This window comes from Ovis aries, chromosome 9, assembly GCF_016772045.2.
Source record: "Ovis aries strain OAR_USU_Benz2616 breed Rambouillet chromosome 9, ARS-UI_Ramb_v3.0, whole genome shotgun sequence".
NCBI lineage: Eukaryota > Metazoa > Chordata > Mammalia > Artiodactyla > Bovidae > Ovis > Ovis aries.
The window spans coordinates 86,161,523-86,174,577 of record NC_056062.1 but is presented as its reverse complement, the minus strand read 5'-3'; the positions used below and the strand labels follow the sequence as shown (position 1 = coordinate 86,174,577).

The window sequence follows — 13,055 nt, the reverse complement described above, 5'->3', positions numbered from 1 at the left end:
CATAAATCCAGAAGTTTTTGATTCCAAAACTTTGTTCAAGCTGTGTACTATTTAGATACTTCATTTTTTACTCAAAATATGGTGAATATTTTTCCAGTCAGTAAAAAATAAGTCCATGACCTCTTTATTAATGATTACATAATAATATACTGGTATACAATTATACCAGAATATTTTAAACTACTTTCCTGCTGTTGGCTGTTTAGATATTAATAATCTTATAACTTTTTGGCCTTTATAAACATTCAGTTCAGTTCAGTCGCTCAGTCGTGTCCCAACACTTTGCGACCCCATGAATCGCAGCACGCCACGCCTCCCTGTCCATCACCAACTCCCAGAGTTCACTCAGACTCACGTCCATCGAGTCCGTGATACCATCCAGCCATCTCATCCTTGGTCGTCCCCTTCTCCTCCTGCCCCCAATGCCTCCCAGCATCAGAGTCTTTTCCAATGAGTCAACTCTTGGCATGAGGTGGCCAAAGTACTGGAGCTTCAGCTTTAGCATTGTTCCTTCCAAAGAAATCCCAGGGTTGATCTCCTTCAGAATGGACTGGTTGGATCTCCTTGCAGTCCAAGGGACTCTCAAGAGTCTTCTCCAACACCACAGTTCAAAAGCATCAATTCTTCGGTGCTCAGCCTTCTTCACAGTCCAACTCTCACATCCATACATGACCACAGGAAAAATCATAGTCTTGACTAGACGGACCTTAGTCGGCAAAGTAACGTCTCTGCTTTTGAATATGCTATCTAGGTTGGTCATAACTTTTCTTCCAAGGAGTAAGCGTCTTTTAACTTCATGGCTGCAGTCACCATCTGCAGTGAGCTTGGAGCACAAAAAAATAAAGTCTAACACTGTTTCCACTGTTTCCCCATCTGTTTCCCATGAAGTGATGGGACCAGATGCCATGATCTTCGTTTTCTGAGTGTTGAGCTTTAAGCCAACTTTTTCACTCTCCTCTTTCACTTTCATCAAGAGGCTTTTAGCTCCTCTTCACTTTCTGCCATAAGGGTGGTGTCATCTGCATATCTGAGGTTATTGTTATTCCTCCCGGCAATCTTGATTCCAGCTTGTGTTTCTTCCAGTCCAACGTTTCTCATAATGTACTCTGCATATAAGTTAAATAAGCAGGGTGACAATATACAGCCTTGACGTACTCCTTTTCCTATTTGAAACCAGTCTGTTGTTCCATGTCCAGTTCTAACTGTTGCTTCCTGGCCTGCATACAGATTTCTCAAAAGGCAGGTCAGGTGGTCTGGTAGTCCCATCTCTTTCAGAATTTTCCACAGTTTCTTGTGATCCACACAGTCAAAGGCTTTGGCATAGTCAATAAAGCAGAAACAGATGTTTTTCTAGAACTCTCTTGCTTCTTCCATGATCCAGTGGATGTTGGCAATTTGATCTCTGGTTCCTCTGCCTTTTCTAAAACCAGCTTGAACATCAGGAAGTTCATGGTTCACGTATTGCTGAAGCCTGGCTTGGAGAATTTTTAGCATTACTTTACTAGCATGTGAGATGAGTACAATTGTGTGGTAGTTTGAGCATTCTTTGGCATTACCTTTCTTTGGGATTGGAATGAAAACGGACCTTTTCCAGTCCTGTGGCCACTGCTGAGTTTTCCAAATTTTCTGGCATATTGAGTGCAGCACTTTCACAGCATCCTCTTTCAGGATTTGAAATAGCTCAACTGGAATTCCATCACGTCCTCTAGCTTTGTTCGTAGTGATGCTTTCTAAGGCCCACTTGACTTCACATTCCAAGATGTCTGGCTCTAGATTAGTGATCATATCATCATGATTATCTGGGTCGTGAAGAGCTTTTTGTACAGTTCTTCCATGTATTCTTGCCACCTCTTCTTAATATCTTCTGCTTCTGTTAGGTCCATACCATTTCTGTCCTTTATCGAGCCCATCTTTGCATGAAATGTTCCCTTGGTATCTCTAATTTTCTTGAAGAGATCTCTAGTCTTTCCCATTCTGTTGTTTTCCCCTTATTTCTTTGCATTGATCACTGAAGAAGGCTTTCTTATCTCTTCTTGCTATTCTTTGGAACTCTGCATTCAGATGCCTATATCTTTCCTTTTCTCCTTTGCTTTTCACCTCTCTTCTTTTCACAGCTATTTGTAAGGCCTCCCCAGACAGCCATTTTGCTTTTTTGCATTTCTTTTCCATGGGGATGGTCTTCATCCCTGTCTCCTGTACAATGTCACAAACCTCAGTCCATAGTTCATCAGGCAGTCTATCTATCAGATCTAGGCCCTTAAATCTATTTCTCACTTCTACCGTATAATCATAAGGGATTTGATTTAGGTCATATCTGAATGGTCTAGCAGTTTTCCCTACTTTCTTCAATTTGAGTCTGAATTTGGTAATAAGGAGTTCATGATCTGAGCCACAGTCAGCTCCAGGTCTTGTTTTTGTTGACTGTATAGAGCTTCTCCATCTTTGGCTGCAAAGAATATAATCAGTCTGATTTCAGTGTTGACCATCTGGTGATGTCCATGTGTAGAGTCTTCTCTTGTGTTGTTGGAAGAGGGTGTTTGCTATGACCAGTGCATTTTCTTGGCAAAACTCTATTAGTCTTTGCCCTGCTTCATTCTGCATTCCAAGGCCAAATTTGCCTGTTACTCCAGGTGTTTCTTGACTTCCTACTTATGCATTCCAGTCCCCTATAATGAAAAGGACATCTTTTCCGGGTGTTAGTTCTAAAAGGTCTTGTAGGTCTTCATAAAACCGTTCAACTTCAGTTTCTTCAGTGTTTCTGGTTGAGGCATAGACTTGGTTTACTGTGATATTGAATGGTTTGCCTTGGAGACGAACAGAGATCATTCTGTCGTTTTGAGACTGCATCCAAGTACTGCATTTCGGACTCTTTTGTTGACCATGATGGCTACTCCATTTCTTCTGAGGGATTCCTGCTTTCAGTAGTAGATGTAATGGTCATCTGAGTTAAATTCACCCATTCCAGTCCATTTTAGTTCACTGATTCCTAGAATGTTGACGTTCACCCTTGCCATCTCTTGTTTGACCACTTCCACTTTGCCTTGATTCATGGACCTGACGTTCCAGGTTCCCATGCAATATTGCTCTTTACAGCATCGGATCTTACTTCTATCACCAGTCACATCCACAGCTGGGTATTGTTTTTGCTTTGGCTCCATCCCTTCATTCTTTCTGGAGTTATTTCTCCACTGATCTCCAGTAGCACCTAATGACCTGGGGAGTTCCTCTTTCGGTATCATATCATTTTGCCTTTTCCTACTGTTCATGGGGTTCTCAAGGCAAGAATACTGAAGTGGCTTGCCATTCCCTTCTCCAGTGGACCACATTCTGTCAGACCTGTCCACCATGACCTGCCCATCTTGGGTTGCCCCACAGGCATGGGTTGGTTTCATTAAGTTAGACAAGGCTGTGGTCCTAGTGTGATTAGATTGACTAGTTTTCTGTGAGTATGGTTTCAGTGTGTTTGCCCTCTGATGCCCTCTTGCATCACCTACCATCTTACTTGGGTTTCTCTTACCTTGCGCATGGGGTATCTCTTCATGGCTGCTCCAGGAAAGCACAGCCGCTACTCCTTACCTTGGACGAGGGCTATCTCCTTACTGCCTCCGTTCCTGACCTTCAACGTGGGATGGCTCCTCGAGGCCCTCCTGTGCCTGCGCAGCCACAGCTCCAAGGGTTGCTCCTCCCCGCCGCTGGCCCTGGCCTCGGACGTGGGTGGCTCCTCCCAGCTGCCGCCCCTGGCCTTGGGCTCAGGGTGGCTCCTCAGGGTCACCTCCCCTGGCCTCGGGTGCGAGGTGGCTTCTCCTGGCCGCCCCTGACCTCGGACGCGGAGTGTCTCCTCCCGGCTGCCACTGGCCTTGGATGTGGGGTAGCTCCTCTCGGCCACCGCCCCGACCTCGGACGTGGGGTGTCTCCTCCTGGCCGCCGCCCCTGACTTTGGACCCTCTTCTCATGTCCATATTATCCCTGTGAATGAAATCACTTAGCCAAAGGACTTTCATCCTTTCAAGGCTGATTAACTCTTTTCCAGTTCTCTTCCAGAGACTCAATCTATATTTCCATAAACAGTATTATTTCCCTCCCTTATGTGAATAAAAACTTATTTGATGTTTAATTATAAATGATTTTAAAATTGAAGTATTAAATTTGTTTAATTCCTCATACCCTAATTGTTCTCCTTGAATCAAACATTTCAGAACAGTGGTAATAAAATAGTATTGATAGTAATAATAAAAATATTAATAGACAACTAATACTTACTATACTTACCATGGGCAAGGCATTGTTCCAAGCACTGAATGGAAATGAACTAATTTCAGTTCAGTTCTGTTCAGTCGCTCAGTCGTGTCTGACCCCACGAATTGCAGCAGTCCTCCATTAACCCTCAGAAAGAAGACACCATTATTATTCCTCTTTTATAGATAAATTGAGCCTTGGTTTAAATAACTTGTCCAAGTTCACAGGTCTAGTAAGTTTTAAAATGCTGATGCCATTCTAAGCAGTTGGCCTCCAGACTCCATGCTGTAATATTGCCTCAGAAAGGGGCTGCCAGAAGTGAGGGAAAAGGGAAACAAAGGTAGTCTCTTGTTGGAAGAAATTCTTGTTTGTGGAGGGGACTGGATAAGCAGTTAACCCAAGGTGGCAGGGGTCTTACAGGGAGCGCATGAGAGCAAGAATGTTACCTTGAGTCTGGGACCCAGGTGCAGGGTGAGAGAACAGTTCTTCCCTCTCATTTTCAAAACTTTAAGGACCCAGGAGCACAACAATTTGGGAGTTTTGTTTTGTTTATTTAGTAGAAGCAATGATTTTTACTTATATAAATGATTTGGGTGTTTTTGAAAGTATCTCTAAGAATTTTTCTTAGAAAGATGACAAATTTACTATAATTTTGTATTTATACTTAAAAGTAATTTCTACTGGATATTTGGTTACCATTATAACATGACTGATTAAACCACTTGGACTTTCAAAACTATAGGGACTGGTTTCAGGATATTCCTTGGTTAAGATTTTTAAAGACTTTTCCTTATCTCAGAGATTTGTGAACTAAAATTTAATATTGATAATTATATTATAACAAAATATTAACCAGAGTATACTCTGTCAGCAGATACTAGACAGAGTTTTACCTGTATTATATCATTTAATTCTCTGAAATCTGTATGGTAGAGTTGGAAACAAAATTCCTATTTTATAGGTGAGGTATTCCAGATCAGAGAATTTAAGGACTTGTCAAATAGGGTCACACTAGTAAGTCATCGAGCCACATGATTTGCACTTATTTATGTATCTGACTGACTCAGTATCTTGCTCTTGATGCTGTGTTTTAGTGCCTATCATTCAGTAACAACTGATCATACAAGAGTTCCAAAGTTCTTCATTCCTTCTGATTCACATTTGTTTTTATGTTTTATAATTTTTAATATTTATATATAAATATATGTAAAGATAACTTTATGATCCAAATCAAATCAAGGAAACTAAAAGAAACACCTTAAACTAATTTTAATCTATGATTGTTTAAACATAGAAATAATCTCTGACCTGCATATAGTTAGCTAACAAATATTGTAACAGAATAGCATATAAGCTATTCAAAAGGAATAATTTATTTTTCCATAAATGATTTCTTGACTTTTAAATAACACTGAGATCAAGCCATCATTAAGTAGTATATTCTCAAAAACTGCATTGCGTGTGTCTTTATGGTACGAATTTCCTAAAATTTAAAGTTTTGGTCATGCCAAAAGTATCTTATTGTATATATGTGTGTATGTGTTTCTTCTAGTAATAACTTTATATTTCAATGATATATATTAGTCTTCCAAAGCAACACATTGGCAGCAAGTAGGAGAAGGATATAAATAATGGGTAATAGAAGCGTTCTGCAACAATTCCAAGTGCAACAAACATGATTGGTTCCAGAAATCATGAATGGAAAATGTCAGCTGTGTGAATTGTTGTTCAGTTGCTAAGTCATGTCCAACTTTTTGTGACCCTGTGAACTGTAACACATCAGGCTCCTCTGTCCTCTGCAATCTCCCAGAGTTGGCTCACATTCATGTCCATTGAGTTGGTGATGGTATCTAACCATCTCGTCCTTTGCTGCCCCCTTCTCCTTTTGCCTTCAGCCTCTCCCCATCATCAGTGTCTTTTTCATGGGACCTGTTCATTGGTCCCGTGTATTTCAGCAAATTCTTCTACTGTCTGCTATTTTGGGTCTGAATTCTTCTCTATTTTCTGTGGCTTTATAGTGAAACTAGCCATTGAATTCTGGTAGCTAAAACTTACCTCAAAAATCACCACTTTATTCAGAATCACAAGCTATGTTCTGTGTAATTAATTAGAGGGAAGTGATAATAGACATTGAATTTAGGAGTCCTGTAATGTTAGTGTGAAAGGGCAGTTCTTTCAGAAAGGATGACTTCATCATGTAACCATCCCAGAGAATAAGCTGAAGTATGTAGGAGGTTATGCTGCTGAAGGATCAGGCAGTTAAGGAACCCATGCTCAGGGCTGTTTCTGTACAGAGGCAACTTTCCCAGATGTTTGCTGAGTGGGAGGGATAGAGTAATAAGGAACAGGGAGACAGATTTATAGAATTTGTTACTATTTTTAAATATTTTAATTGGGATAGTTGAGTGAAAGGTTATGCTTATATATGTATATTTATATATATATGTTTGTATTTCCACATGGACTATCTTGAATACCACTGAGAAATCTTTCACTTTGGCCAAAAAAAGGTCTTGAAAGTGAAAGTGAAGTCGCTCAGTTGTGTCCGACTCTGCAACCCCATGGACGGTAACCTACCAGGCTCCGCAGTCCATGGGATTTTCCAGGCAAGAACACTGGAGTGGGCTGCCATTTCCTTCTCCAGGGGATCTTCCCAACCCAGGGATCGAACCCAGGTCTCCTGCATTGCAGACAGACTACCATCTGAGCCACTAGGGAAGCCCATAGAAAAAGATCTTATACACTATTAAAAATTCATGCAGTGTTTTTGTAAAATTTACATAGAACTTCATACTCTTGGTGCAAGAGGGGCATTTAGTGGAGTGAATCAAATGTTTATTTTGTTTGCTTGGGCAGTGAAGATATAATTATGTATTTTATAATTTTTTATTTTAGGATGGTGATGTTGTCATAGTGACCATCCTTACCACCTATTTTATTGTTTAATAATGTTATTATCTAAAGTGTAGTTTTCTGTATGTATTTATGTGGATACGTTTAATACATACTGTATTCAAAGATTTGATTAATAGAAATCAATACTCTACTAATTTGGTTCAATTCAGGTACTCAGTTTAGTAGATAACTTAAGTCTAGTATCTCTCAAACTTTAACATACATACAGAATACCTGGGGAACTTTGTTAGATTGTGGATTCTGGCTCAATAGATCTGAAGTGCAACTAAGTCTGAATTTCTAATAAGGTTCTAGGTGATACAGGTTCTACTGATTCTGCAGCTTAAGTAGTAAGGATTTAGAGCTTAGTAAATGTGACAGACTCAATTTTTGAGTCTAGTCTGAATATTTGTACAGTCCTTGCCTATTGTGATGAGAGATACAAAATTTGAACCTATACTTTAATAATGTAAATTTATTATAATCTGAATTCCTATATGTCAGAGACAGAAATATTACAATGAAAGTAACTTGCTTTTTGTATATGCTGAAAACTAAACTTACAATGCCAGTTATTGACAATATAATTCATTATATATACCATGGAGAACTAATTTAACAGAAACTGTGAAGAATAAACCAAAAATATAAATTAGTGAAATGGGAATCAATGTAATATAAAACAGTTATTTTGAGAATAATCTGAGGAACCATATTCTTTTTCAATCTAGGAAATAACATCAAGATTTATAATGAATCAGCTAGCAGAAAATAATCCTTTCCTAATGAAAGCCATAAAATGGTACCCACAGGTCAGGAGCATAATCTCTCAGGGAAGAAAGTGTGCAATATGTGGGAAGTTCTTTTTAACCATATGGCTGGAATGTGTGGAATTTTTTCCTCCATCAAAGGTAAATGGTGTTTTTTTGTATGAATATGAACATAAGACCACCTCTTATTCTTTGTCCTTGTCTAAGTTGATCAATATAAATTACATTTGTATCTAAGAATTGACATCTATGATGATATAATGAGTTTTTCACCAGCTTTATTGATTTATAATTGATAGATAACATAGTATAAATTTAAGGTGTACAACATGTTAATTTGATACATTTATAAATGCAAAATGACTACCACCACAGTTATCACCTACATCTCCATCCTGTCACATATCATCATTTTTTATTTTTGTGATGAGAACACTTAAGATCTATTTTCTTCAGTTCAGTTCAGTCACTCAGTCGTGTCTGACTCTTTGCAACCCCATGAATCGCAGCATGCTAGGCCTCCCTGTCCATCACCAACTCCCGGAGTTCACTCAGATTCACGCCCATCGAGTCAGTGATGCCATCCAGCCATCTCATCCTCTGTCATCCCCTTCTCCTCCTGCCCCCAATCCCTCCCAGCATCAAAGTCTTTTCCAGTGAGTCAACTCTTCTCAAACATATGATACATATGTAATATGTATTCTAATATATGCGTATATGACTAATATATATCATACATATGTATGATGCACGTATATACATATATATAATAAGCATGATACATGTATATTGTACTAGCCATAATCAACATGCTGTACATTAGACCCTGTAACTTAATCTTACAACTAAAAATTTGTACACTTTGACCACTATCTCCCCATGTCTCCCAACCCATAACGTCAGATAACTATCACTTTACTATTTCTCTAAGCTTGTCTTTTTTATATTCCACATATAAATTATTGTGCAGTATTTATTTTTTCTCTGTCTGATTTATTTCACTTAGCGTACTTCCCTCAGTGTCCATCTAAGTTGTCATGAATGGCAGGATTTCCTTATTTTCCTTGGCTGAATAACATTCAGTGGTGTATAGATATACACCACAACTTCTTCATCCGTTCATCTGTTAACAGACATGCATAGGTTGTTTCTAAATCCTGGCTATTGTGAGTAATGCTGCAGTGAACACGAGTGTGCAGATCTCTACGAGATCCCGATTTCAGTTTCTCTGGATATGTAATAAAGTGGAATTGATGTATGTTATAGTAGTTCTATTTTTAATTTTTTGAGTGACCTACCTACTCTTTCCTATAGTGGCTGTACAAATTTGCATTTCCACCAGTAGTGCATACAGTTCAGTTCAGTCACTCAGTCGTGTCCAACTCTTTGCAACCCCATAGACTGCAGCACGCCAGGTCTCCCTGTCCATCACCAACTCCCAGAATTTACTCAAACTCATATCCATTGAGTTGGTGATGCCATCCAACCATCTCACCTTCTGTCATCCCCTTCTCCTCCTGCCCTCAATCTTTCCTAGCATCAGGGTCTTTTCAGATGAATCAGCTCTTCGCATCAGGTAGCCAAAGTATTGGAGTTTCAGCTTCAGTCTTAGTCCTTCCAATGAACACCCAGCACTGATCTCCTTTAGGATGGACTGGTTTTATCTCCTTGCAGTCCAAGGGACTCTCAAGAGTCTTCTCCAACACCACAGTTCAAAAGCATCTATTCTTCGGTGCTCAGCTTTCTTTATAGTCCAGCTCTCACATCCATACATGACTACGGGAAAAACCATAACCTTGACTAGATGGACTTTGTCAGCAAAGTAACGTCTCTGCTTTTTAATAAACTGTCTAGGTTGGTCATAACTTTTCTTCCAAAGAGTGAGTGTCTTTTAATTTCATGGCTACAGTCACCATCTGCAGTGATTTTGGAGCCCCAAAAATAAAGTGTGACACTGTTTCCACTGTTTCTCCATCTATTTCCCATGAAGTGATAGGACAGATGCCACGATCTTAGTTTTCTGAATGTTGAGTTTTAAGCCAACTTTTTCACTCCTCTTTCACTTTCATCAAGAGGCTCTTTAGTTCTTCTTCACTTTCTGCTGTAAAGGTGGTGTCATCTGCATATCTAAGGTTATTGATATTTCTCCTAGCAATCTTGATTCCAGCTTGTGCTTCATCTAGCCCATCATTTCTCATGATGTAGTCTGCATATAAGTTAAATAAGCAGGGTGGCAATATATAGCCTTGATGTACTCCTTTCCCAGTTTTGAGCCAGTCCATTGTTCTTTGTCCGGTTCTAACTATTTTTTTTTTTTTTTTTGACCTGCATACACGTTTTTAGGGAGGCAGATCAAATGGTCTGATACTCCCATCTCTTTAATAATTTTCCATAGTTTGTTGTGATCCCCACAGTCAAAGGATTTAGTATAGTCAATGAACCAGATGTAGATGTTTTTCTGGAATTCTCTTGCTTTTTCTATGATCCAGTGGATGTTGGCAATTTGATCTCTGGTTCCTCTGCCTTTTCTAAATGCAGCTTGAATATCTGCAAGTTCTAGGTTCACATGCTGTTGAATTTGAGCGTTACTTTGCTAGCATGTGTAATGAATGCAGTTGTGCGGTAGTTTGAACATTCTTTGTCATTGCCCTTCTTTGGAATTGAAATGAAAATTCACCTTTTCTAGTCCTGTGGCCAGTGCTGTATTTTCCAAATTTGCTGGTATAGTGAGTACAGCATCTTAACAGCATCCTATTTTAGGATTTGAAATAGCTCAGCTAGAATTCGGTCACCTCCATTAGCTTTGTTTGTAGTGATGCTTCCTAAGGCCCACTTGTCTTTGCATTCCAAGATGTCTAGCTCTAGGTTAGTGATCACACCATTGTGGTTATCTGGGTCATTAAGATCTTTTTTGTATAGTTCTTCTTCCCTGGTAGCTCAGCTGTTAAAGAATCTGCCTGCAATGTGGGAGACCTGGTTTGATCCCTGGTTGGGAAGATCCCCTGGAGAAGGGTATGGCTACTCACTCCAGTATTCTGGCCTGGAGAATTCCATGGACTGTTTAATCCATGGGGTTGCAAAGAGTCAGACATGACTGAGAGACTTTCACTTCACTGTGTAGTCTTGCCACGTCTTAATATCTCTTCTTCTGTTGGGTCATATTGTTTTTGTCCTTTATTGTGCCCACCTTTGCATGAAATGTTCCCTTAATATCTCTAATTTTCTTGAAGAGATCTCTAGTCTTTCCTATTGTATTGAAAAAGGAGACACAATCACAAATTGGCTTTGTTCTTGATTTAAAAACCTAGAAATAACTAAATATCAAATTATAATGTTTCTATTCATGGGAATGTGGAATTATGGCATAATTATTTTATGAATTAGTGAGATGTGGATTGGAAAATATTTGATGAAAAATTCTTCTGAATCTCAAATATTAACTTTTACCATAATTCATTCAGATGCCTTTGACTTTTTCATGTGTTATAGATCTTGCCATCTGAGTTTTGTTAGTCCTCAGCATTTACAGAATTATCATTAACTTCAAGTAATTGATACTTAAGTATTAACTATTATGGATATAATGCTTCAAAGCAACAACAAAAATTAATCCTTTTTAGTTACCACCAACTTGGATCATAACATCTATGTTGATGGTACTTGGTACTACCAATGAAATAATCTCATAAAATTATTTCCAAATACTGCATTCCAAATAGTGCCAAAGATATGCATTCAGTATTTTCATTTTGTATAGTTAGATTAATTGAACTTAATATTTTCCTAGATTCCTTTAAAGTTGAAGAGTTTAGGGAGGGAATAGTTTGGAATATGAACTCTCAGTCCTGTATTTAGTGATGTAATGTAATTAGGGCTTCCTTCAAAAGAATCTCAATTGAGTAGGTTTCACCACACATGAGTGAAAAAGCTGATCTACTTTATGAAAATAATGAAAATTTCAGTCTTAATTCCTTTTTTTTATAACAAGCTGTCAGTAATAAAACATAAGATTACATTTAATAATTTTACTCATTACATATAGAGCAAAATCCTACTTTGCAACAAAAAGTTATTATTGTTTATATACCACTGACATTCATTTATGAAACTGATCATTTCAACCAGTCAGCTGTGAAAATGAATGTTAGTTTTAAAACATTTATGCAGTGGTTAGTTAATTTAAAGTAAATTACACACTTAGGAGATCAAAGATACCACATTTTCTAACTATAAATAATCATGACAGTAATATATAGTTATTCAGAAAATTGAAATGGCATGAATGTTTCTTATCACTTTATTTGGAAAACAGTAAAACAATTAGAGTATAGATGATCTTGCCATTCATGACCCACAGCTTTGTTGTGGCAAAGGGGCTTGCATAACTCAATGAAACTATGAATCATGTGGTGCAGTGCCGCCGAAGATGGATGGGTCATGGTGAAGAGTTCTGATAAAATGTGGTTCACTGCTGAAGGAAATGGCAGCCCACTCCAGTATTCTTGCCTGGAGAACCCCACAGACAGTATGAAAAGGCAAAAAGATATGACACTGGAGGATGAGCCCTCCCCTCCACCCCCCAGGTCAGAAGGTGTACAGTATGCTACTGGGGAATAGTGGAGGGCAGTTACTAATAGCTTTAGAAAGAGTGAAATGGCTGGGCCAAAGTAGAAATGGCACTCAGCTGTGAATGTGTTTGGTGGTGAAACTAAAGTCCAATGTAGTAAAGAACAATATTGTATAGGACCTTGGAATGTTAGGTCCATGAATCAAGGTAAATTGGATGCAGTCCAGCAGGAGATGGCAAGATTGAACATCAACATCTTAGGAATCAGTGAACTAAAATAGATGGGAATGGGTGGATTTATTCAGATAACCATTATATCCACTACTGTTGGCAAGAATCTCTTAGAAGAAATGGTGTAGTCCTCACAGTCCACTGGAGTCCAAAATGCAGTACTTGGGTACAGTCTTAAAAATGACGAAATCATCTTGGTTCTTTTCCAAGGCAAACCATTCAGCATCACAGTAATGCAAGTCTGTGCCCCAACTACTGATGCTGAAGAAGCTGACCAGTTCTAAGAAGACCTACAAGGTCTTCTAGAGCTAACACCATAAAAAGATGTCCTTTTCATTATAGGGGATTGGAATGCA

The 13,055-nt window shown here is 38.7% G+C and overlaps 2 protein-coding genes across 3 annotated transcripts in view; both read left to right on the top strand.

The window, feature by feature from the left end:
• The window catches only part of SLC26A7 (solute carrier family 26 member 7), a 215,392-nt gene that overhangs the window by 14,927 nt on the left and 187,410 nt on the right, over nucleotides 1-13,055 (top strand). The gene's annotated exons all lie outside the window — the stretch shown is intronic.
• LRRC69 (leucine rich repeat containing 69) overlaps nucleotides 1-13,055 on the top strand; it is a 92,600-nt gene that overhangs the window by 54,840 nt on the left and 24,705 nt on the right. Inside the window, exon 7 of the mRNA XM_027973239.3 lies at nucleotides 7,863-8,042. Within this exon, the coding sequence (XP_027829040.2) occupies nucleotides 7,863-8,042 (180 nt within the window). The remainder of the gene's footprint in view (nucleotides 1-7,862; nucleotides 8,043-13,055) is intronic.